The following is a 23,039-nucleotide window of genomic DNA, read 5'->3' as shown; positions in this document are numbered from 1 at the left end:
TCCACAAATGTGCACAACACCATTACATTACTTGCTCACCACACCCACGCCCTGCTGACCTCTGTCGTTCACCTCCACGACACAACAAGATACAGGTCCAGCTCCTTCGCCACATGCGCATTGACCTGAACCGCCCCTCAAGCTCTGTGCAACCGCCAACTCGCTCGCCCAGGCCAAGTCTTTGGAAACAGACAGGACAAAACAAGTCGATCGCTCGACCTCGGCAAGGCTGGTCTGCAGATGAGATAAGACGCGAGTGCTGAAAAAGAGCCTGGGAAGTGGTAGAGAGGAGAGCGTCCTCGGTTGCAGGAGTCGATGGCATTCCAGCAGGGAGGCATGAACTCGGGGGGTGGTGCTGGCGGTGCGCCGGACCATCATGGCCCTCAAGGCGCCGAGTACACACTCCAAGGTGCGCATACACAGATGATCCATGCAGAGAGAGAAAGAGCCGTTCCTGACCACGTCCAGGTGTCATGCGCTTCCTCCAGATCGAATGGCATAACCACGAACGCGCCAGGAATGCTTGGGACATTGAGCGTGCAGAGATGAAGGCCAAAATTGCAAAACTCGAGGGCGAGAGCAGACACTCGAAACGAATCAATGAGCAGCTGGAGAGGCAGATTCGCATGCTCGAAATGGTTGTCAAGACCGAACGGGCAAAGAACAGAGGCCAAGCTGCGAATGACGCGCAAGCACCCAAGGACGCAGCATCTGTCAAGACCGACAAGACGAACAGCAACAACAGCAACAGTCAGAAAGACAACGACAAGGACTACGACGCTGTCAGAAGTGGTATGGACCAGAACAAGCGTGTGCAGCCCTGTTTGCACTCCTTTGCTTGCATGCTCTGCGATGAAATATGCTGACTCGAATGTGTAGCCCGTATGCGACCGCATAATTCGTTCCTGGACACCTTGGAGGGAGAAGAACTGCCCGTCGAGGCCCCAGAAGACAAGGAAAAGTACCGCGACAAGTCTCGAAGATATCTGGAGAAGTGCATGCAGGAGATCCAATACCTGCTCACTCCTCCTTCGAATCCTCCGCCCCTGCCTCCTCCGCAGATTCCTCTGAACAACCCTGCCTATACCGCTCTGCCCGACCCTCCCATGTCCTTGGACGAATTGTACATGCGTCAGCGCCAGAGAGGTCATCCTAATGCATCACACATGCAACATCAGCAGCAGCAGCAGCAGCAGCAGCAGCAGCAGCAGCAGCCCTCAGCCATGGCGAATCACCAGCAGCACATGTCTCTCTCACACATGCCCGACGCCGTCCTCGCCACTTCTGCCCCTTCGATGCAGCAGTCATACCATCCAGACCAGAGATCAGACTTGGCGTACCAACACTCGCTTGCTTCTCAACCCCCTGCACAAACGTTGCCCCTACCTCCCCAGCAACAGCAACAGCAGCAACATTCTCAGCTGCAGCAACAGCAGCAGCAGCTCCAGCAAACCGTCCCGAATACTTCATCAGCGAGGTCGGCTTTCGATCAGTCTTCAGAGCATTCTACACAGGCATACGATGCCTACGGGAGACCCACCAAGGATGACTCTGCTGATTCGAGACCTGCCCCGAAAGAGGATCCTGATGGATGGAACTTCGACGACCAGCCGCTTCCGGCGCAACCTGCGCCTCCCACTGAACCCCAGCACCCTCCGCGGAGACCTGACACAGACGTCTTCCCTAGCGCTGTAACGCTGCCTCCAAAATCACCCCCGAGATTAGGCGCTACGCATCGTCGCAAGTCTTCCTCTTCGGGCAGCACCCGCAGTCGGCGAAGCTCCGGCTCTGCCTCGCACGACACCCACGACAGCGGCATGGAATTGCAAGCTAAACCTGACCCTTCTGCTTTCAAAGTCAAATTCGCATTGCGCGGTCATCTAGATGTCGTACGCTCTGTTATTTTCACTGGAGGAGGCAGTCCCTCGGAACCCGAAGTTTGTACAGCCGGCGACGATGGCACAATCAAACGCTGGATCATTCCCGCCAGCTACACCAATTTCCAACACAACTCCGCAAGCGACCTAGACATTGCCTGTTATTTCACCCACCGTGGTCATGATGGCGTCGTTACATCCCTGGCCTCATGTCCTTCCACTACAAGCTTTGCCACGGGTGGCCGCGCGTCCGGTGACGGCTGGATCTTCTCTGGAGGCCAGGACGCTACCATCCGCGTCTGGGAACGAGGCAGAGTCGACCCCAAGGCTACTCTGGATGGGCATACCGATGCTGTATGGGCCGTGTGTCTGTTACCGGGCACCACTGGGTCCGTCTTCGGCCAAGACTCCTCGAACTATGGCGGCCCTGAGCGAATTCTCCTGGCCTCCGGTTCCGCAGATGGTACCATTAAAATCTGGGCCATCAGCGCTCCGCCGCAATTGGCCTCTCCCGCGACAGGATCGCGACGGGGTGTGGGTGGCAGCCGTCGCCATTCAGTAACATCAGGCAGCAATCATCCCAACTCGCCGCAGCCCAACGTGGCATCGACTATACCACTCCACTACACCCTCGTACATAGCATCTCCCGATCAGGCGCTGTGGGCGCATCGCCAACCTGCATTGCGCCCCTCAGCCCCACCGGCGAGACCTTTGTGGTGTCTTACACGGACTCCAGCGTCCTGATCTTCGACACTCGGACAGGTGAAGAGATTATAGGCATGGCGAGTAACGAGACGTACGACGGCACGCTCAACACCAGCATCAATGCCGTAGTCGCCACGAGCAACGCGTCGTTTGGTCTCGAGCAGAACCAGAGCTGGCAGGACATGGCGGAGAACGAGGAAGTCGGCGCCGGTCCGACCGGGTCTGCCAGAGGCGTTGAGGGCGTCATCATCAGTGGACACGAGGACAGGTACATCCGATTCTTCGATGCAAACAGCGGTAAGTCATTTTGTTCCCCTAGCCTTCCCACATCTCTATTGTCTCGCTATTACTGACACAGAAACATGAAGGCCAATGCACATACACGATGCTCGCGCACCCTTCGGCCATCTCCTCACTATCTCTGTCCAAAGACGGCCGCGAAGCCGTTTCGGCCGGCCACGACGCCTCGATCCGCTTCTGGTCGCTTGACAAGCGCATCTGCACGCAGGACATCTCGTCGCATCGCCCCATGCGCGGCGAGGGCGTATGTAGTGTTGTCTGGAGTCAGGACGGAAGATACGTGGTCAGTGCCGGAGGCGATGGGGTCGTCAAGGTCTTTTCGCGTTAGAGGAAAGCATGCAGGCGACAGCAGGCTTTCCACATTAAACCTTCTTCTTTTGCATATATACATATTATATATACTGTAGTAGATGGAAGGGCAAGACGGAGGGAAGCGGGAAAAGAACCAACCCCACGATCCAAACTTCCACAGCCTCCTAAATTCAGTTCTTCCTTCTTCATCTCGTTGTATATCGTTGTTGAGGTAGCCAAGGAATCGACGGCATCACACCCCTTTATTATGTATTTCCCCCTCTATTTGGTGAGGGTGATTTTTGTTCTTCTGCCGCTGCTTTCACAATGTGGTACCAAAGTATTCTCGATACGGTAGTGGACTCGATGGTGGAATCGTCAGCTCCATCAGCGGGCAGCGGCCGGGACATTGTGCTTGTGAAACGGACAGTAAGGCAGTACAGTAAGGTAAATAGAATAGTACGGTAAGGTAAGGTAGCTTAGATCAGGACGCGAGAAGAGGGAGTTCGGTCCGGTGTGACGTCCGAAGCTCGTGCACCTTCCTCCACCTTGGGGTACTTGTACTGTGCTGCATGTGTTATCGACAATCAACATACCGTATCGTGCATACCTTGCGCCAATCCCAAGATACAAAACCACACAACCTGAATGACGGTATCTGAGTAGACTTCCAACGATAGAGAGACGTTCCAGAAGAACACACCAGGACTTACTGTCACTCAACCTGATGCGCTGAACACAGACACCGCCGCAGACGCTCCAATAAGCCTGAGTATCAGGAACTGAAACGCCGCGATGGACGTCTTCCAAGCCGTCTCTGGTTATGTCACAAAGATGGTGTCTGCCGGAGACGGTCAAGGAAGCTCCAGGATGAAGATCTTGCTTCTGGACAACGAGACAGTGAGTTGCGCCGCAAGTCGGCTCCACTGCGCAATACAACCGAGTGCTGATGTTTCTTCGATAGGTGTCGATCGTATCTTCGGCGACTACACAGTCCGCTCTTTTGAACCATGAAGTCTATCTTACCGAGTAAGTGATCTGACGCCTCTAACGATCACATGTAAGAAAGAAAGTCTGACAGTGGCTGTCACAGTCGCCTGGACAAAGACAGCAGGGAGAAGATGCGTCATTTGCGCTGTCTATGCTTCGTACGTCCCTCGCCCGACAGCATCCAATTCCTCATCGACGAATTCAGGGAGCCCAAGTACGGAGAGTACTATATCTGTAAGAGTGGAACCCCGAATGGGCAAGGGTGATCTTCTGACTGATGCAAGGCTAGACTTCAGCAACATTATCAAGAAATCAGCGCTCGAGCGTCTCGCCGAGGCCGATGACCATGAAGTTGTCAAGGCGGTGCAGGAATACTTTGCCGACTTCCTTGTCATCAATCCAGATCTAATGTCACTCAGTCTGACACATCGCATCTGGAGCTCCTCTCCAGACATGTGGAACCAAGACTCGCTGCAAAGGTCCACGGAGGGCGTCATTGCCTTGCTATTGTCACTGAAGAAGCGCCCATTGATTCGCTATGAAAAAAACAGCCTGCTCTCCAAGAAGCTCGCTACCGAAGTTCGCTACCAGATGACGCAGGAAGAGCAGTTGTTTGATTTCCGGAAAACAGACACTCCTCCCATCCTACTGATAGTAGACAGGAGGGACGATCCGGTCACCCCTCTCTTGACACAATGGACCTACCAGGCAATGGTGCATGAATTGCTCGGAATAGAAAATGGACGAGTGGACATGAGCAATGTGCCTGAAGTGCGGCCTGAATTCAAGGTAATGAACTCTATCTACCATAACCTTGCACCCTGAACTGACATCTGTCCAGGAAATCCTCGTCAGTCAAGACCAAGATCCGTTCTTCAAGAAGAACATGTACCTGAATTTCGGCGACCTCGGACAAAACGCCAAGGACTACGTCGAGCAATTCGCGTCAAAACAACAATCCAGCCACAAGCTCGAGTCGATAGAAGACATGAAGCGCTTCGTCGAAGACTATCCCGAGTTCCGTCGACTGTCCGGAAACGTGACCAAGCACGTCACCTTGGTAACAGAGCTGAGTCGCAGAGTGGGCGAGGACAACTTGCTCGACGTCAGCGAGCTAGAGCAAAGCCTGGCATGCAACGACAACCACTCGACAGACGTCAAGAACCTCCAACGTCTGATCCAAGACCCCAAAACACCAGCCGACAGCAAACTCCGGCTCGTCGCAATCTACGCTCTGCGCTACGCATCACATCCAGCCAACTCGACCCCGGCCCTGACAGACCTCCTCTCCGTCGCCGGCGGCCTCTCGCGCCATCGCATAAACCTCATCCCCAAACTCCTCACATACGCCCACTCGCTGCAGTCTCTGCCGCAATCAGGCGCTATCCCCGACCTCTTTCAACCATCCTCCATCTTCTCCGGCGCCCGCGACCGCTTCAACCGCGGCCTACGCGGCGTCGAAAACGTCTACACGCAGCACTCGCCCCGCCTAGAAACCACCGTGCAAGACCTGATCAAGGGCCGCCTGCGCGACACGCAGTACCCGTTCGTCGAAGGCGGGGGCACGACGCGAGACAAGCCGCAGGACATCATTGTTTTCATGATAGGCGGCACGACGTACGAGGAGGCCAAGATGGTGGCGCAGGTCAATGCCAGCAGTCCGGGCGTCAGAGTGGTGCTGGGCGGCACTTCGGTGCATAATAGCGCTAGCTTCCTCGATGAGGTCGAGGAGGCCGTGGACAGTTGGCCCGAGGCCCCGCCTGAGAGTGCTGGGGCGAGGCTCAGACGTGAGGTTGGGAGGGCATGATGGCTCTAGTAGATCGACTAGTCCTTTCTCTCGTGCATGGAGAGACACGTTGTGTTTTTATTCTAATACATTTCACATTCGTGTGGGAAAGCGCACTACCTATAGACGAGATAGCTAATCAATTCCTGGTTCTCAGCGAAGACCAACCCCCATTAGTATTGCGACTATAGCGTATCCTACCTCGTTTTACGTTATCGAAGATTGCTGATCGTGTAAGAAGACTCTTGTCTATTCCGAGATCGTCTGAGCAACACTTGCTCCTCCGTGTGCACCGCTCGCAGCAGCAATAGCAGTAGCTGTAGCGGTAGCCGCAGCCGCGGCCTCGTATTGCTGCTGCTCTCTCTGCTCCTTCTGGATTCTCTTCACTTCCTTACTAGCCGCAAGCTTCGCCGCCGCATCAGCGATCAAGCCAGCCTCGTGTTCCAGCGCAGCCATGGCGGCACGATTGCCCGCCTCGACCTTGTTTCTCCCCTCTCCGTATCCCAACTTCTTCTTTTCGTGTCCGTAGCCTGTCAGGTACAGGCCGACAAAGTACTTCTGGATGTGTTTGCTCTGTTCCATCGGTCTGTCTTCTAGGTATTCCAGCTTGACGTCCTGCGCGAGGATTTTCTGCTGGAGCTCTTGTTTCGCGTTGGCGTTGTATTGCACACTCGAGGACTCTCCAGGGCCGGGACCGAGGAAGCTGAGGAGAATGGGCGCCCAGAGCTCTGTCAACCATGTCTCTGCTCGCGCGAAGCCGTGGACTTGGTCAGAGAGCACGACGGCGGCGACGTAGGCCTCGAAGACGTCGGCGAGGATCTTGGTGGTGCCCTTGTGGCCTGCGTGTGCGAGATCCGAGGCGTGCAGACGCGAGCGGAAGTCGTAGAGGGCGGCAAATTGGGCGAGGGTTTCGTTCTTCACCAGGCGCTCGCGGGCTTGGGCTTGACGGCCGGCGGGGAGTTCGGGGTAGCGCGCGTAAATGAGACGGGTGGCGATGATTTCTATGTATGCGTCACCAAGGAACTCGAGCTTCTCGTAGTTGAGATCTGCGGCTGCTGTGACGCGGTCGTGGGTGGTCATGGATTTGTGGGTGAATGTGGCCTGAGAGTAGGGACCTGGAGGAATCGAAGGGAGGGCGGGAAGAGGATATGGTTGGAGTGGTGTAGTGGTTGTGTAGGCATGTACAGATGGATGTTCAATGGTTGGAGGTTTGAAAAGGTCGAGTGAGGCAGTGGCAGTCTTGTCGCGAGATTGTAAAGAAGACAAGAGCTGGTTTGCGCTCTCCAAGGCATTGCTTCCAAGCACGCTCCTTACGGTATCAGGGTTGGAGGTGAGCGACTTCAAGAGACCTTCCAGACTGGCGGCAGGATCTTGCGCGGCCGGCACTGTTGAACTGGCCGACCTGGCATGATCCCGTATTTCCTTTGGTATATGCTGCTGGTAGGCAGGGTTGAAACGTGGTCGTTGCTGCTGCCCATGGTGGTTGTAGTGGTTGTCCGAAGGGTGGTGATCTCGTGGCCCGCCGTACCGCGGTCTTTTGGCATCCGAATATACGTCACCTTGGGCTTCACGCTTCGTTGCCATTGTATCTCTTTAGGGAAGAGTTGGAAATGATAAGAGAACGGAGCTGATGGTTTGTAATGATGGCTGACTGGATCACAGCGTTGGTTTGTACTTTCAAAGGACGAGAAGCCACGCCGAAAAGACTTGATGTGTACTCACTACTCGTGTTGTATGTTCTCAGATCAGTTGGGAGTCCGTGGCTATTCGCCTGTGATATAATAGCGAGATGGAGAGAAATAGCTTTGAGATGAATAAGTTGAACGAGGAGTTCTGATGTGATAGTTTAGTGCATGATGAAGTATGAATCTTGAACGAGTGAAATCATGAGGCGGCCTTAGTAGACTTTCGGCCCGTGCTGCTCTCTATTTCAGGCCGAGTCCCTCCATCAAAATGCGTTCGTGATGGTCGAAATCAATGTCGATTGTGTGTGGTAGTGAAAGTCGCTTTATGCTCAACGATGCTTTTGTCTGTCATCAGCCATCTCATTCGTTGTTTCCAGATTAGGAAGGCATAACGATTGTGGTCATCAGGTGACTGGCGAAAGCACCACTGCACCAAGAATCCACTGCTCAAATTTGTACCTGCAATTTTCACATATGGTCGGGTTAGACAACATGCAAGATATAGATTGGTAGAAATGGCAGATAACACAATTCCATGCGGAGCTTCTGTCTAAATCAAGCAGAGAGACACTGCTGTGGCACCCATCGACGCTCTTCGGCCTTCTCATCTTCTCTCAGCAGACCAACTTTTCATGTGCAAGCGCACACGTCTCATACGTCATGGAGGTGATGGAACTGGGCATGATAAAAGACATATCACTATACCTGCCTTAGATCATCGACATTTGCATTGGACTCGTGCAAGCTGTCTGCGCAACATGTGCTTCGTAAACCTCGCCTGTCGTTCTTTCTGTCTTTTCAGAGACGGCAAGCAAAAGGTATAGAAGACGACAAGAGCAAGGAGATGTTGTACCCGAGATGAAACGAAGGCCGTGCGACTCATTTTCGAAACGTGAAAGTTTTTTGACAATTCTTTTCAGCCATAAATGTAGCTAGCACGGAGCCTGAAGCCTGAATATCGCTCTAACGCCATGCAGCCTTCGTGCCCAGCAAACCCCGAGCCCATATCTCCTGCCCATTCTCAATTCGCCACGCTTACACGGTCTCGAGAACGGTCTCCTTGAACTCACGCTCAACCTATGGCAAAAAGAGATTAGTATAACGAGGACGAGAATCAACGTCTCGGAGAATATCTTACCTTCTGGCCAGCCTCGTTGGTGTCGGACTCGCCGTGGAGGTTGAGAAGAGCACCAAGGTCGAACTTGGGTGCCTTGAGGAGCTTGACCTTGCGGACGTGCACGTTCTGGAGAGGGTAGATGCCCTGGGTGGACTTCTCGATCTCGCGGCCCATAACCTCAGGGATGAGCTTCTGGGTGAGCTGAGAAAGAGTGCAGCTGGAAGCCTCGCGAGTCATGATCTCGGTCATCTTCTTGCGAATTTGTCTGATCTGGGAAGAAGCGGCGTATGTGGTCTTCTTGATCTGGTTGGGTCTTCTCTTGGTGAAAGCAATGCAGAAGAGTCTGAGGAGGTAGTCGTCGGTGGTCTTGACGACGACGTTGGCCTCGATGAGGGATTGCCACTTGCGGACGAGAGAGCGCAGCTTGTCGGAGGTGAAGTCGAGACCGTGGAAGTTGGTCAGGCAGTTCTTGCCCTGGACCTCATCGACACGGAGCTTGACCTTGCGGAAAGAGTGGTCCTCATCCTTCTGGAGATCGGCGAGCGAGACCTCGAGGATACGGCCCTTGAGGGCATCGTTGGCGTTCTTCAGACCGGTGGTGCGGTTGACAAGGGTCTTGCCAACATCGCGAACGGCGAAAGTGGAGGGGGCCTTGATGGAGTACCAGTCCTTCTTGCTGTTTTTCAGTCAGTTCTGCTGTTTCTCTGTCTCTGTCGTCGCTCTCGTCGTCCTCTGGATGGTTGCTTACGCGAAGGGGTCCTGAAGAGAAAAGGTCAGTAAAAAGCTTTTCACAAGACGACATGCATCGCGGTGGATGAATTGCAATCACTCACTTGGCGCTTCTTGAGGCCCTTCTTGCCCTTTGACAATCTCTTGTTCTTTCCGACAGCCATGATTGCGCTTCTGTAGTGCAATAAAAGTTGTCTTTGGCGGGATTTGTCGCGATCACGGTCTGGAGGTGAAGTACAGGCGAGCGTCGAAAATGCTTTGTCGTGTGGATTCGCTGCTTGCCGCAGTTATTCCGACCGACGCTAGGACTGTGTGTCAGCTCGCTTCGCGAAAGACTTGGCGTCACTGTACCTCCGTTACCCGGATGAAGTACTGTACTTGTACCTGCCTTACTCATGCGACCTGGTCTGGCATGTGCTTGTCTGTCACTCACGTCTGTTTGTTTCTTGTGAGCTCGTATGACCCTGGCCATACAACGGTTTGCATTCTACTAGGTAGTAAGTTGTGTCGCGCAGTGCGCTTTGCTATTTATGCACCTTGATCATTTCTCTGCGCCCCTAAGACACTTGCCTTCTTCTACTTGTAGCACTGCTAAGTGGTGTTACTGTACTGTATATCTAGTCTATGATCACGCATTGATGTTAGACACCTTTACTACATTATCACGAACAAAGGTTCAGCACATGGCTACAACATCATGGTGTTCTAGACAATTTTATATTTGCTGCAAGCATTTACTACTGCATGAAATGCTCTGCAATAATGCCCGTGCCGTGGTGCATAACCATTCGCAAAACAAGATCGTTCAAGGATTTTGAGGCGTTGCATTGTAATTTACAGTACCTCGGATCGTTCCCCGGCTGAGAGCTCATGCGCAGACTGCCACGACTCGTAGCGACATCCAACATTTATTTTATCAACCGTAGCGTTGACCTGGCGTCAAAAGTGCTTCGGCAGCAATTAGAGACAATCTCATCTATTGCGTCAAGTCCTAATAGTTTGAATTGTTCAGTGCTGTCGCTTGTACAGTAGCTGATGGCCCGCACGATATAGACGATTATTGGGAGTTTGGAGCCTTGGCCAAGCTTTTCCATCATGTAATAATAACCTTGAAATCTCAACAGTCGTCATCTCTGCTCCAAAGTCATTGCCATACCTTGGGCTGGTCTATTTGGTTGGCTTTTTTCTTTTCTTCCTCGTATGGAAGCGTAAGCACTCGTCAAATCGTCATTACTCTTTTACCAAAGGCTCAAAGGAAACGTTCGATAGCGATCGTCGGCACCTAAAGCCAAAAGACAAGCTTCCTCTTCAGGGTCAAGGATAGGTCCAGTTTACCGTTTGTCTCAACGCCAGTCCTCTACAAGTGATTAGTTCCATCTCTTCTCGCCTTGCTGTATTTCAGAAAGAGCTTCAATTACCCGTGAAACAACACATCCCGCTGTTGCACAGAATTTATTTCGATCAATTCAGGCGTCGTATCAGACACCGCAAATCACTGCAATCAGGCTTCACTGCCTAGAAAGAGCTATATCGTAATCATGCCTCCACAACAGAAGCAACGCAAGATGGCCATTGTCGGCTCCAGATCCGTCGGTACAGCTCCCCTTTTGCATCTCATGCGCGAGAACAACCTGTCGATATTGTCGGCGGAGTGAGGCGCGGTAGCTCATTCGCAAACACAGGAAAGAGTTCTCTCACAGTTCAGTTCGTCGATGGACACTTTGTCGACTCCTACTACCCCACCATTGAGAACACCTTTTCCAAGGTTGTCAGGTACAAGAATCAGGACTTTGCAGTCGAGATGATCGACACTGCTGGCCAGGTGTGTACTTGGAAGCATCGCCTATAGCGCGAGCACTTTCTGTTCGCCAAGGCGTGTACTTATGCCATTCAATAGGACGAATACACCATCTTGAACAGTAAACACTTCATCGGCATCCATGGATACATGATTGTGTACAGCGTCGGCAGCAAGCAGAGTTTCGAGATGGTCCGCATTATCCGCGACAAGATTCTCAATCACATGGTACGCAGCTCTACCTCGCAGGCATTGATTCTGGACCACTCTCACTGAACTATTTCACCAGGGCGCCGACACAGTCCCTTTGATCATTGTTGGTAACAAAGCAGATCTCCGCCCCGAACAACGCCAGGTCAAGCCAGAGGATGGCAAGAAGCTGGCCGAGGAGCTCCAGTGTGGATGGACCGAGGCCAGTGCAAGGTTAAATGAGAACGTAAACAAGGCCTTCGAAGGCATGATTGCCGAGATCGAGAAGGGTCAGGAGGCCGGACAACCCAAGGAGGGTAAGAACTGCGTCGTCATGTAATTGTGACCTAATCGCTCCTCGAAGCTAGAGAGATATTATTGCGTTTCGTATTTGATGATGGGGAGGCCCGAGCATTGGGGATTCAAGGTGTTACAGGGAATGGCGTATGGAGATTGGGGCCAGGTTTTATTCCTTCGAACGGCAGCTCACACATACAGTACTTTTGCGATGGGGATTAGTCGTCGCTCGTTGCTGTGGTTTCAAGACTACCTCTACACATATTCATGGCGATGATCTTCCTTTATTGTTTTCCAGCCTGTGGCATGTCTCTCTCTTTATCGGGGGCCTCCGCCGATGCTAAGCGCCTCTATGCCTGATAAGATTTCTCTATCTGGCTGCGAATTCTCGCATTACATCCCGCCAGCTCACCGCCCTAGATGAGCCCAAGATGAGCCCCCACCCACACACACTTTGACAGCAGCATGCAAGGCTTACGGAACCCTCCATCGCCATCTGGACCTATCATCCACCAACTTTTTTCGTTGCTTGAAGCATGCTGTTACCGCTCTGTCTCGGTCCGATCATCGCGGGAACGCGACTGGTCATCACATGTGATTACTCTGATTGTATTATTCAGCTTTGCTCTTTTCGAGGGTGTTTAGCCAGGACATATGTCTGAGGTCTGGGCTGTTTCTACGTATATAGCTAGCTGAATATGCTGCATTGTTCTCCAGAGTTACAATATCACCAGCTCACATTAGGCGGTGTCGTCATTCCTGTAGATTCAGTTGAGAAGGCTGGACAGACCTGAGCCTCTTAACAGATCTACAAGGAGGCTGGTACTCGAGTAATTAGTGTACATAGTCAAAGGTCTTTAGGAAGGGGTAATCTAATCAATTTCCTTACTGAACTACCTTACATATACATACTTCAACAGATTCCGGCACACTTTTGTGCTGTTCGGTAAAAACTGTATCAGTATTAAGATATCGATGCTATACATCGTCTCATATAGTTCTTGAGAATTCGTACCATAGTTGATTGATGCCGCGAGATTGCGCTGATACCACGCCTAGGCTGTAGTCGCGCATGAGAATTCGTTGTTCATGTACTAGATGTGCTGTAAGGATACATACTGTACAGTCATTGAATGGCGGCTCCGACCAATATACTAGCCGATATGGCTCGACAATACCACGACTAACTTATCAGGGCTAGCGCAGTACCTGGGCGATTCACAATCGAGCAACAGAAAATTTAGTCGTGCGTTTCATGTACTCGCAAAAGCACTTTGCTTGAGAAAGTAGCCTACTTCAGCTAGTGCCACTAATCCACGTACTTGTATATACTGTATACACATCGCCACCTCACGTTCTGATGACTTGCTGGCATCGTGCAGTGTTTATATCACAGAAGACATGCTACTGAAATATCCTTCTCGACCCTCCTTACATCATGAGCTTAGCTCCTATCGTGCTCTCAGCAGGGATTCGTACAAGATAAGTCTAGATCAATCCTAGACGCAAGATGTGCCGGGCTGGATATGAAAGCCCAATGCCATAATTGTAGTGATGTATGCGATATCGACCATTCTTTGAACAAGATACCTGATTCCACATCTGAAAAGTGGCCGGTCGATATACAGGTTACTTTACCGCAGAGGGAGCCTATAGCTGCCCAGACATGATCGTAATCTATCCGCTCGTCATTATTGTGAGCGGAGTACAGCCTTTTATCTTGTAATCAAATGGATGTAGTACCGTGGTGGTTGAAGGGTCCAGTAGAGGAAGGGTCCAGTAGAGTAAAATGATCGGCCATTGCGGACATAACGAATTGGCACAGACGTTGCGTGGTGATCGTCTCGCGGGGAAAGCAGCAACATTAGCCGCAAAAAATCTGGGAACTATTGACCAACACATCTTTTTTTTCCACGGTTCAAGCACTGCATCTGTTCATCTCAAAAAGCAAAGAAACAATTACTCGAAAAGATGCGCACTTCTCCGAATATCATCATAACTGGCACGCCCGGTGTGGGCAAAACCACGCATTGCCAGCAACTCGCCGAAAGCAGCGGTCTCGCGCATCTGGACGTCAACAAAGTCGTGAAGGAGAGGAATTGCGACGATGGTTACGATGAGGAGTTGAAGAGTGTCATTGTGGACGAAGACAAGGTTCGCACACACTTTGCGATGGGGCTATGATGTTGTGCTGATTGGAATAGCTACTCGACGCGATTGAGTCAGAGCTCGAGGCAGGCGGCCAAATCATCGACTGGCATGCGTGTGACCTGTTTCCCGAATCACTCATCGACCTCGTCGTGGTTGTCCGCTGCGACAGCACGATTCTATACGACCGCCTCAAGTCGAGAGGATATGCCGACAACAAAGTCGAGGAGAACATGGACGCCGAAATCATGGAAGTGCTTTTACAAGAGGCTCGAGACTCGTATGCCGAGGAAGTGGTTGTGGAACTTCAGAGCAACGACGCCGATCAGATCGATTCAAATGTGGAAAGAATTGAGGCGTGGATAAAACAGTGGAGAAAGGACCATGAGGATTCCTGATTTAACAATCAAGGAAATTCACACTGTGCATCCGTCATGACTATATGGGCGGTCTAATAATGAAGAACTTCCGCGAAGCCCGCAAAGCGGCGAGTCACACCCTACTCGGTGTGCTCATTTAGCCACTCTGTGAGCTTCGCAAGAGCTCTACCACGGTGAGAGATCTTGTTCTTCTCTGCCTTGGGCATCTCTGCATAAGTCTGGCCATCGTACTCGAAACAAGCATCCCAACCTATCAATGTCAGCATTTCCTAGATGCGCGGACTGACTGGTGCTTACCGAAATCCGTGGGTCCTCGAGCTGCCACAATTTTACCCTGCAGAAATCGGTCAGCGTGAGATCACTTGCAGCAAAACATTCCGAGATGCATACCGCTGTCCTGCCTTGGAAAACGATTGGCTCGTGACCCGGGCCTTCAGAGTACGCGAATGTACAAACAGCTTGTGCACCCTTGTTCTCGAAGCCTGCGAGCAGTTTGTGGAATTGCTGCACGCCGAGTGCTTGCAAAAACCACTTCCTGTTATCCCATTAGCGTCGCATGCGCATATAGGCCAGACTGACACGCGACAATTCTTACACATATGGACCCGGTAGCTCATCAAAGGCATCAAAGCAGAGACAGGTGTCCTCGACCAGTACAGGACCGCCAACCTTATGATAGTGTTAGCTAGATTAGAGCATATGATTATAGAGCATGTAGAACATTACCGTATCTGCAGCTCTTCGACACTTGTCCTTGGAAATTTCTTCAATTGTGCCTTGAATTTCTAGTAGATCAACTGACTGACTCCGAAGATTGACTCCAGTAGGGGCCAGAATAGCTTGAACCTCAGCAAGCTTATTCTTGTTACCCGTGATGAAGTTGAGCTCCTTCGGGGCCATGATGGGCTGCTGAAAAGTAAGGTGATTTATTGTTAGATTTCGAACTGTGAGTCCGACAGGTCTACAATATGTGGGACGCAGAGTGACTACTCGTCTGAGGCTTATTTGAAAATTCAGAAGATTGCTCATATGGTACCACAAGTAACACAGGATACGTACCGATTCACTATAACAAAGATTATGGATTGTATCTTGTGCAGAAGAGGCATGGTGCACCTCGCGCACCCTTGAAGGAATGGTGATGCCAAGATTTATACAGCCACGGCTGTCGACATTAACAAGAGCTCACATGCTACAAGTATTTATTATCAACATCAATTGTCCATGGACAGTCCGGAAATCCAGGCTACAGCTGATTTAGCGTGTCTATAGCGATTTGGTTGAAGTATAAAATCATGCCTCTATAAATTACGTTCAGCATTCGTCCGCTCGCTGCTAGCAAAGCATCGTTTTAGCTCCTCTTCAAGGGGCTCAAAGGGGGTCCCAATCACGGGGATCGATATGGACATCAATCGCGCACCAACGTTCACGAGCTCGGCTCAAGATGGACACTGGATGCCAAATACGTGGACGGGCTCGTGGACCACGATCATATTCGGCATCTTAGCCCTCTCAGTGGCAACTCGTCTGTTCAGCGGCATATTAGACCATTCACAACAGAATATCGATGGTGACGATGGACCGAAAGGGGTGCCCAGGATACCGTATTGGCTGCCTATCCTTGGACATGTACCGAATCTCATCTTCACAATGGTCTCCTTCATGAATTGGGCTCGCTCTACGTACAAAGGCGGTGCATTTGCGTTGAATCTGGGAGGGACTTCGCACAATTTCATCTTCCATCCGGGGCTGGGCACTACTGTGCTGAACGACAGAAGTGGTTCTGCAGACTCAGACGCCTTGTTCCAACGTATAGTATATACTGTTTTCGGATTCCCTCGATCGGAACTCAACAAGTATGACAGTGCATTGCACGACATATCTGCATGCTACAAATACCTTTTGTCAGAACCATCTCTAGGCAACATGGTACAGAAGACTGTAGATGTTCTCAAGGCCAACATTGCAGATTTCGTGACGTTTGCTCAAAGCCCCGTCGATCAGAGCCTTTGGGAGCGTACGAGTAATGCCGATACGATTGAGGTAAATGGAGAACGCGTTGTCGAAGCAAACTTGCTGTGAGTCCGTCCGCGAAACCTGATTCTTGTATGTTGGAATACTGAACAACTACTCCAGACCACTGGCTCGCGATTTCGTGACCTTTGCAGCCAACCCGTCCCTCATCGGGACAGACTTCATGCACAACAACCCCAGTTTCTTCTCCGACCTCTACGCAATGGACAAGGGCTTCTTCTATTTGGCTACAGGCCTACCTCGCTGGTTCCCCTTTCCTCCCCTAACAGCAGCCCACTTGGCCCGAAGCCGCATGTTCCGAGCACTGCGCGCCTTCGAAACAGCCATGGAAGCATCGCGCAACGGTCAAGATCCAGGAAGCGAATGGCGCAACCTCGAAGACGTCAACCCGCTCATCAAGGAACGTCAGGAAATCTACGAGAAACACGGCTTCTCCATCGAAGCCCGCGCCTCAATCGAACTCAGTCTCCTGTGGGCCATGAACGCCAACGCCAACCCCCTTATTTTCTGGCTCCTCAACCACATCTACGCGGACAAGGACCTCCTCGAAAAGTTGCGCGAGGAAGTCAAACCGTACGTGCGCGCCGTGCAGCCCAAGCAGGAATTCGGCATCCCGGAGCCTCCACGCCTCGAGTCCATAGACCAAGACGGTCTGGTGGCTAACTGTCCCTTGCTGAAAAGCAGCTACATCGAGACTCTGCGCGTCGACACGTCCATCTACAGCCTCAAGTACATGGAAAAGGACTTTGTGCTCGCAGGGCGGGACAAGTCCGCCGACAAGTACCTGCTCAAAAAGGGCACTTATACCCACGTCGCGCATGATCTGCACCACAAGGATCCAGCGTACTTTGATGACCCGGAGACGTGGCGCGCCGATCGGCATGTAGTATACGTCGAGGACCGCGAGGGCGAGAAATGGGTCAGTGTGAACATGGGCACTGTGAGACCGTTCGGTAAGTCCCCCTTCCCTTCCACAATCCGCCTCCTGATACCACCGAAAAAACAGAAAAGGCTAACAACAACGCACAGGCGGCGGCCAATCAATGTGCAAAGGCCGAGCGTTCGCGCAAAAGGAAGTCATGGTCTTCGCGGCGTCCATCATCAGCTTCTGGGACATCGAAGCCGTCGGAGGTGGGCCCTGGAAGATGCCGCGGCACAAGTCGGCCGTGGGCACTTATACCACGAGCGTCGACAGTACCAGAGTCTGGATTAAGCGGAGAGCGTTGCCGCAGGATTAGAAACGGAATTTTAGTTTTCGATTCTCCACTTTCTACCCCTATTGATGAAAATGCTTGAACTGCGGCTCTTGATTGGGTTTGGTTTGGTATGTAGGATTGGCGTGGCGCCACATTTCGCCCATTGCAGGAGAAACAGACATTAAACAGGCAAGATCGTGATATTGAATTTCGTCCTTGTGTCAATTTTGGCATTGTATATATATGTCAAATGTAGCCACAAGCAAATGAACCATCGCCAATGGGTTTTAAGTCTACAAACAAAAGTCCTATGCTTCAGGGTATCAAGCTTGAGAGAAGCAATAGCCAAACGCCTCCCGTCCTTTTGGTGGTCCATATACCTCCCATGTCACCACCGTTCATTCCTGTCATCATTAACATGTGAGCTCTCATTCATACCCATCTATCCATGAGCTTCCGTATCCCAGTTGCCTGTCCACTGCCATTAGCACAAACGCCATCACTATTCGTCCAAATGTCGCAAACATGACACGATAGCCATCAACCTCCCGGTAAAGTCTCGCCAGACCTCGTGGCCTTCGTCATTTTCCTGCGCCTGGCTATCGACCTTTCGATTATGGTCCGCAAATTCGTCGATAGCCAGCAGAAGAGGCTGTAATTTTCGATCCGGAAAATAAGCACGGACCTCATTCCGCGCCGTATCGTTCTGACAAATGTTGCCGAGCAGAACTGCCAGAAAGCCGTAGGCGACGTTGCTCTGAGTCTCCTGCTCGGATTGAGCTTCTTCGACCTTAGCCTGCCCGCGTAAGAAGATGGCGACAAGTGAAGAAAGGCCATCGCTGCCTTGTAGTGCGACTACCTGCTCGCAGGCTTCATCGCTGAACTCTGCCAGATTGATCATGAGTCCGAGTGATAGAATGAGGGAGTTGAGACGAGCAATGTGTTCTTCTTCATCAAGTTCGTCATGCAGAACCTGAAAGCCACTAACAATGTTGCGCATGATTACTGTAATAACCTTGACGTCGGAACACGCAATGCAGTTTTGCGGCTTGTGGTTCGTTAGATTGATGCAGATCTTCAACACCAGTGCATGAGCCTGGCCTTGTAATTGTAGCAACACAGGAAGAGCAGTGACAATTTGCTGCCAAAGGTCGATGGACCACACAGCAGCAAGTGCACTCGACGCCGATGCAAATTCCATTACAGATAACGTTAAATCGGCGGCGATAGACTTGGATGGGGGTGCTGAAGCGGAGCCATCGATGTTTGTAGCCAGATTAACGAGGATGGCAATCGTGCTGGCATCCAAGCTACTACCCTCGTCGTTATGACGCCTTAGATCAAGCATGATAAGCTGCATACACTTCAGCCCAATTAGTCGCGGAGTCAATTCTTCCGGTTGGCTATCAGACCATATAGTCGACGTGCGCAAGGCTTCCATCAATTCAAGGAAGGTCGATTGGGCAACCTTGGACATATTGTTCGATCTCTCCCTCGCGAGTTGACTGGCAGTTTTGTTTTCCTCGACGCACCTCTGCGCAAGTCCCATTGCACCAGCCTTGTACAGTCTCGTTGTGGTTTTGTTGTCCACACCTGACAGCTGAGCAACGATAGTGCAAAGTATGACATCGGCAACAGGATCAGGATATGGCGGAGAAACTTCAGCCGTCAACTCGCGGTCGAAGCCATGTTCTAGGAATCGTGCGAGGAAGGTTTTGTCCAGGAATTTGTTGGCCAATTCGATCAAGGCACTTCGCCTTCTCGATCGCGACGCGGGCTTGTGGTCTTTGATGTCGTCAAACAAGGCAGCGTTGTCGTCAAGGAAGCGGTTCTTGTTTCCAGCGGCTCGTAATTCATGGATACTGCGTATCCCAGTCGTTCCTGCATCGTCGGAGTCACTGTCGATAGACGTGTTGGACTTGGACTTGCTTTTGCCTGCCAGTGGCTGGCGACGCGACGCTGCAGGAGGCCTACTTGTCGGCATGGTCGGCAGAGCGAGGGACTGCATCAGGCTCTCTTCCAGACTATCTTCATACATATACGAACGCATTCGCGCATACGTCATTCTCGTGCCTGATGAGTTTTGGCTGTCTGTCTTTTGACTCTCAGGCAACTGAGGCTGAGTTGATCCCGCTGGAATGCTGTCCTTGGCTAAAGGTTGATCGGCCTCGGTAGATTGTAGGTCCAAGGTAGTCAAAGTGTCGTCCCCTTCCTCAGAGTCGTCTTCTTCGCTGTCAGATTGTGACAGAGGAGTTGCAGTCTGCTTGAGGCGGTCGACTAGCCTAGATGAAGGCGGGACACTCGGTGTCTTGTTTTTCAATATCGAGCGATTGACAGAGGCTCTTTTGGATTTCGCATCAAATGGCTTGGCAGGGACGGAAGCATGTGAAGAGATGTCACAATCAGGCTCCACGGGATCTGATGAAAGAAGTTGACTCCAGAGTTGTGACTGTTTGGGTGTTGTAGAAGCGTTCCTCTTGAGAGCAGGTCGTGATGGCGGAGTAGCAGGAGGTGAGGCAGCGTCTTCCAGTGAACTCTCGGATATCATCGCATCCAGGCGTGCAGGAGCTGAATATCCAGCAAGGATAGAAGCATTTCTAGCGGCTTCACGCGTGGTGCGTCTGGGGTTCGCTTTACCATTGTGATGGGTCTGTGGTGTAGGTGTCTTTGTCCTCGAATGTTCATGAAGCTTGACAAAGGCGGTTTCAGGTGGCGAGTCAGGCGATGAAGTCCTCACACGCTTCGAGGCAGGAGCGTTGATAGGCGATTTTCTTTTATGCTCTTTCTGTTGCGCCCCAGAAGCAACACCATCTTGCGCTGTCTGCTTTGGCACTCGTGTCTTGTTGGATGACACTTGCCTGGGTGGGAGCCGGACAGGGGTCTGCTCTTCGTCGGACAAAGGCACATCAAATTCATCAAGAGAAATATCATGTTTAGAGCTTTGGGAGTTGTATGCCGAGGAAGGCTTCTTGATCAGCGAAGACTGTCGCAAGAGTTCAGACTTGCGCATGGGTAGGTCTGTTGCTGTTGATCGAATGATGGGTCTTGTGGCATGTGATGAGGGTGTACGATCATTGTCAGTACTTTCGTCATCGTCGTTACTGTCGTCGTTACTGTCATCGTCTCGTGTTGAGTCTTTCGACGTCGTCGCATTCCCCTTTTCGTAGAAGGAACCCACACTCTGTGGCGTGAAAGCCTTGTTGCGCGAAGCTCTGCCATAGGTGATAGGCTTCTTTCGTCTCGAGGCCGAGGAGAAGGACATTGAATCTGAATAGGTTGTAGCCATGGCGCAAAACGGTGTCAGACAGGAATGCGCCTAGTGAGTTTCTACAAAATCCGTCTGATTCTGGGCTGCGCGAATTATATAGTCCAGCTACTGTAGGTCCATGGTGGAATTGAGGATTGTGGTGATTGCAATATTTCCTGTAGTTCACATGTAAAGTGGGCAGATAATCTCCCTGGCAATCGCCATGCAAGTCGGGAGCCAGTCGCGAGGCAGTCGCGTCGGAAGTTGAGTTACTTATAGGAGGAAGTGACGACTTGCACGTCGTTCTGTCCTATCAAGAAGTCGAGCGGTATTGCTTTTTGCGGATGTCGTGTGAATGAGGTGTCTTTGTCTGCGACAACGCGACTTGCTGTATGCGCGTACACTTGGGATATCATAAAATACAAAGACGTTGGAATAGGGTAGTAGAGTGTCTAACGTATTGGACCCTGGCGAGCATGGCCTCTGTACGGCCGCCCGTCCTATAAGTAAAAGTCCCCGAGATCCCTTATGTTGCGACGACGTGCATCACCCACAGCTTCACCTCCACCTCCACCTCCACCTCCACCTCCGGTGCCTGCCAAGACTTCCGGCTCAGTTGTACAAGTCGCGTGCCTTCTTGCTGCGTGCTGCATACTTTGTACAGCAGCAAAGGTAGAGGTACTGTAGCTAAGATATGCAGCAAGGCACTGTACAGCACATGCATCGGTGAAGCTCATATGGACCACGTTTTGAAGTACTTGTATAGTATGGCTGCTTAATGTCTTTGGCGACTTTGTGAAACAGCGCTGATACTTCAATCTGGCTATTGTCGATAAGAGAAGATGGGTCTTTATCCTGCACTTATGGTGATCTCTGAGGACCCTGCTTATCACCTGTGATCACACGATAAGCAAGATAGAGTAGCGAAAAGAACCCCTACAGGAGCTGGATGGTGGAGGATTGCGGGGTTTGTGCTACCAACGGGCAAAAGACACAGTAATTGCTGCTGCGATAAGATGGGCTCATGTTTACTGCAAAGGATAGGCCAGCTCCGACGCCTCTAATTATACTGTAAATGCAACATATATCGTAACCACATTGTCTGCCCATATATTATACAATTGACTCGTCTCCTTTTCTCTGCCATTAACCGAGAAAGATAGCCTCCACTTCATAAGTTACAACAAACCAACATAATCTTCACACCCCACCACAACCACAACCACAACCACCCTTTGACAACAGCTTGCGGTCCATATATTTAAAGACAACATGAGCGCAGAGCAGAGCGCCCCTTCACAGTCACTTGGACCTGACTATCGGTCTGCTGGCGACAAGCCTACTGCCACAGTCTCCAAGGATGTGCAACACGACAATGTCCACGTTCTGGCACAAACACCACAGCTCATCGCCCTGCTGACGTACGTCTCCTTTTTCTCTCCTACCTGCGCGCCCATGATTGTACCAGCTAGCTCAACCTCCCTAGTATGATACGAGATCGCAACACCAACCGCGCAGACTTCATCTTCTACTCGAACCGCATCATTCGCCTACTGGTCGAGGAGGGCCTGAACCACCTCCCCGTCGTGCAACACGAAATCACCACCCCGGTCGGCCGCACATATGCCGGTGTCAAGTTCGAGGGCAAGATCTGTGGTGTGAGCATCATGCGCGCTGGCGAGTCCATGGAGCAAGGTCTGCGAGATTGCTGCAGAAGTGTGCGCATTGGCAAGATCCTCATTCAGAGGGACGAAGACACTGCCAAGCCGAAGTTGTTCTACGACAAGCTCCCCAGCGATATCGCCGACAGATGGGTGCTCTTGCTCGATCCTATGCTTGCTACTGGTACGTTCGTGGACCGCATCATCTGTCGTCTTCTTCTGCTTCTCTCTTGCTAACAAAAAATTCATAGGTGGTTCCGCTCTCATGGCTGTCGACGTTCTGCTTTCAAAGGGTGTGCCCGAGGATCACATCTTGTTCCTCAACCTCATCGCGAGTCCCGAGGGAGCTGCCAACTTCGCCAAGCGCTTCCCCAAGCTGCGGGTTGTGACAGCCTTTGTGGACGAAGGTCTAGACGAGAAGAAGTACGTTTTCCCTGTCCCTCTTTATGCTTGATTGGCTGCTGACAGTTCGATAGCTACATCGTGCCTGGTCTTGGAGATTTCGGCGATCGCTTCTTCACCCTTTAAGTCTTAGTCTTCTCCGAAAAGCGATGGGATCAGTCCCATGAAGATCTAGCTGTGGTCTCGATCTGGGTCATATGTGTTTG

At 51.5% G+C, this 23,039-nt stretch overlaps 8 protein-coding genes across 10 annotated transcripts; 6 read left to right on the top strand and 2 right to left on the bottom strand.

The window, feature by feature from the left end:
* Positions 1-315: 315 nt before the first annotated feature.
* On the top strand, positions 316-3,211 carry AAFC00_002956 (uncharacterized protein; the record flags this gene model as incomplete). Of its 3 annotated transcripts, none has more annotated exons than XM_069342350.1 (4): positions 316-409; positions 469-792; positions 880-2,880; positions 2,952-3,211. In XM_069342350.1, 4 exons carry the CDS (start codon positions 316-318, stop codon positions 3,209-3,211), a joined length of 2,679 nt encoding a protein of 892 aa, XP_069198853.1. The 3 variants fall into 3 exon arrangements, with proteins under 3 accessions (XP_069198853.1, XP_069198851.1, XP_069198852.1); XM_069342348.1 differs by having other exon boundaries at positions 337-409; XM_069342349.1 differs by having other exon boundaries at positions 337-409; positions 469-810.
* Positions 3,212-3,969: 758 nt separating this feature from the next.
* AAFC00_002955 (uncharacterized protein) lies at positions 3,970-5,971 on the top strand (the record flags this gene model as incomplete). Its single annotated transcript, XM_069342345.1, has 5 exons — positions 3,970-4,074; positions 4,139-4,203; positions 4,268-4,398; positions 4,454-4,953; positions 5,006-5,971. 5 exons carry the CDS (start codon positions 3,970-3,972, stop codon positions 5,969-5,971), a joined length of 1,767 nt encoding a protein of 588 aa, XP_069198850.1.
* A 5,048-nt stretch (positions 5,972-11,019) lies between these two features.
* Positions 11,020-11,808, top strand: AAFC00_002954 (uncharacterized protein; the record flags this gene model as incomplete). The annotated part of the gene is made up of 4 exons (XM_069342344.1): positions 11,020-11,074; positions 11,164-11,303; positions 11,379-11,507; positions 11,569-11,808. 4 exons carry the CDS (start codon positions 11,020-11,022, stop codon positions 11,806-11,808), a joined length of 564 nt encoding a protein of 187 aa, XP_069198849.1.
* A 1,928-nt stretch (positions 11,809-13,736) lies between these two features.
* AAFC00_002953 (uncharacterized protein) lies at positions 13,737-14,311 on the top strand (the record flags this gene model as incomplete). The annotated part of the gene is made up of 2 exons (XM_069342343.1): positions 13,737-13,919; positions 13,970-14,311. The coding sequence occupies 2 exons, from the start codon at positions 13,737-13,739 to the stop codon at positions 14,309-14,311; spliced, it is 525 nt and encodes a 174-aa protein (XP_069198848.1).
* A 101-nt stretch (positions 14,312-14,412) lies between these two features.
* AAFC00_002952 (uncharacterized protein) lies at positions 14,413-15,193 on the bottom strand (the record flags this gene model as incomplete). The annotated part of the gene is made up of 5 exons (XM_069342342.1): positions 14,413-14,543; positions 14,591-14,627; positions 14,684-14,828; positions 14,889-14,962; positions 15,020-15,193. 5 exons carry the CDS (start codon positions 15,191-15,193, stop codon positions 14,413-14,415), a joined length of 561 nt encoding a protein of 186 aa, XP_069198847.1.
* A 501-nt stretch (positions 15,194-15,694) lies between these two features.
* AAFC00_002951 (uncharacterized protein) lies at positions 15,695-17,565 on the top strand (the record flags this gene model as incomplete). Its single annotated transcript, XM_069342341.1, has 3 exons — positions 15,695-16,371; positions 16,430-17,280; positions 17,357-17,565. 3 exons carry the CDS (start codon positions 15,695-15,697, stop codon positions 17,563-17,565), a joined length of 1,737 nt encoding a protein of 578 aa, XP_069198846.1.
* A 460-nt stretch (positions 17,566-18,025) lies between these two features.
* Positions 18,026-20,809, bottom strand: AAFC00_002950 (uncharacterized protein; the record flags this gene model as incomplete). Its single annotated transcript, XM_069342340.1, has 1 exon — positions 18,026-20,809. One exon carries the CDS (start codon positions 20,807-20,809, stop codon positions 18,026-18,028), a length of 2,784 nt encoding a protein of 927 aa, XP_069198845.1.
* A 1,233-nt stretch (positions 20,810-22,042) lies between these two features.
* On the top strand, positions 22,043-22,959 carry AAFC00_002949 (uncharacterized protein; the record flags this gene model as incomplete). Its single annotated transcript, XM_069342339.1, has 4 exons — positions 22,043-22,191; positions 22,257-22,615; positions 22,683-22,854; positions 22,908-22,959. 4 exons carry the CDS (start codon positions 22,043-22,045, stop codon positions 22,957-22,959), a joined length of 732 nt encoding a protein of 243 aa, XP_069198844.1.
* Between the last annotated feature and the right edge of the window lie 80 nt (positions 22,960-23,039).

Source organism: Neodothiora populina, assembly GCF_041146345.1.
Source record: "Neodothiora populina strain CPC 39397 chromosome Unknown canker_contig_15, whole genome shotgun sequence".
NCBI classification, from domain to species: Eukaryota; Fungi; Ascomycota; class Dothideomycetes; order Dothideales; family Dothioraceae; genus Neodothiora; species Neodothiora populina.
This window is presented reverse-complemented; position numbering and strand designations above follow the sequence as displayed.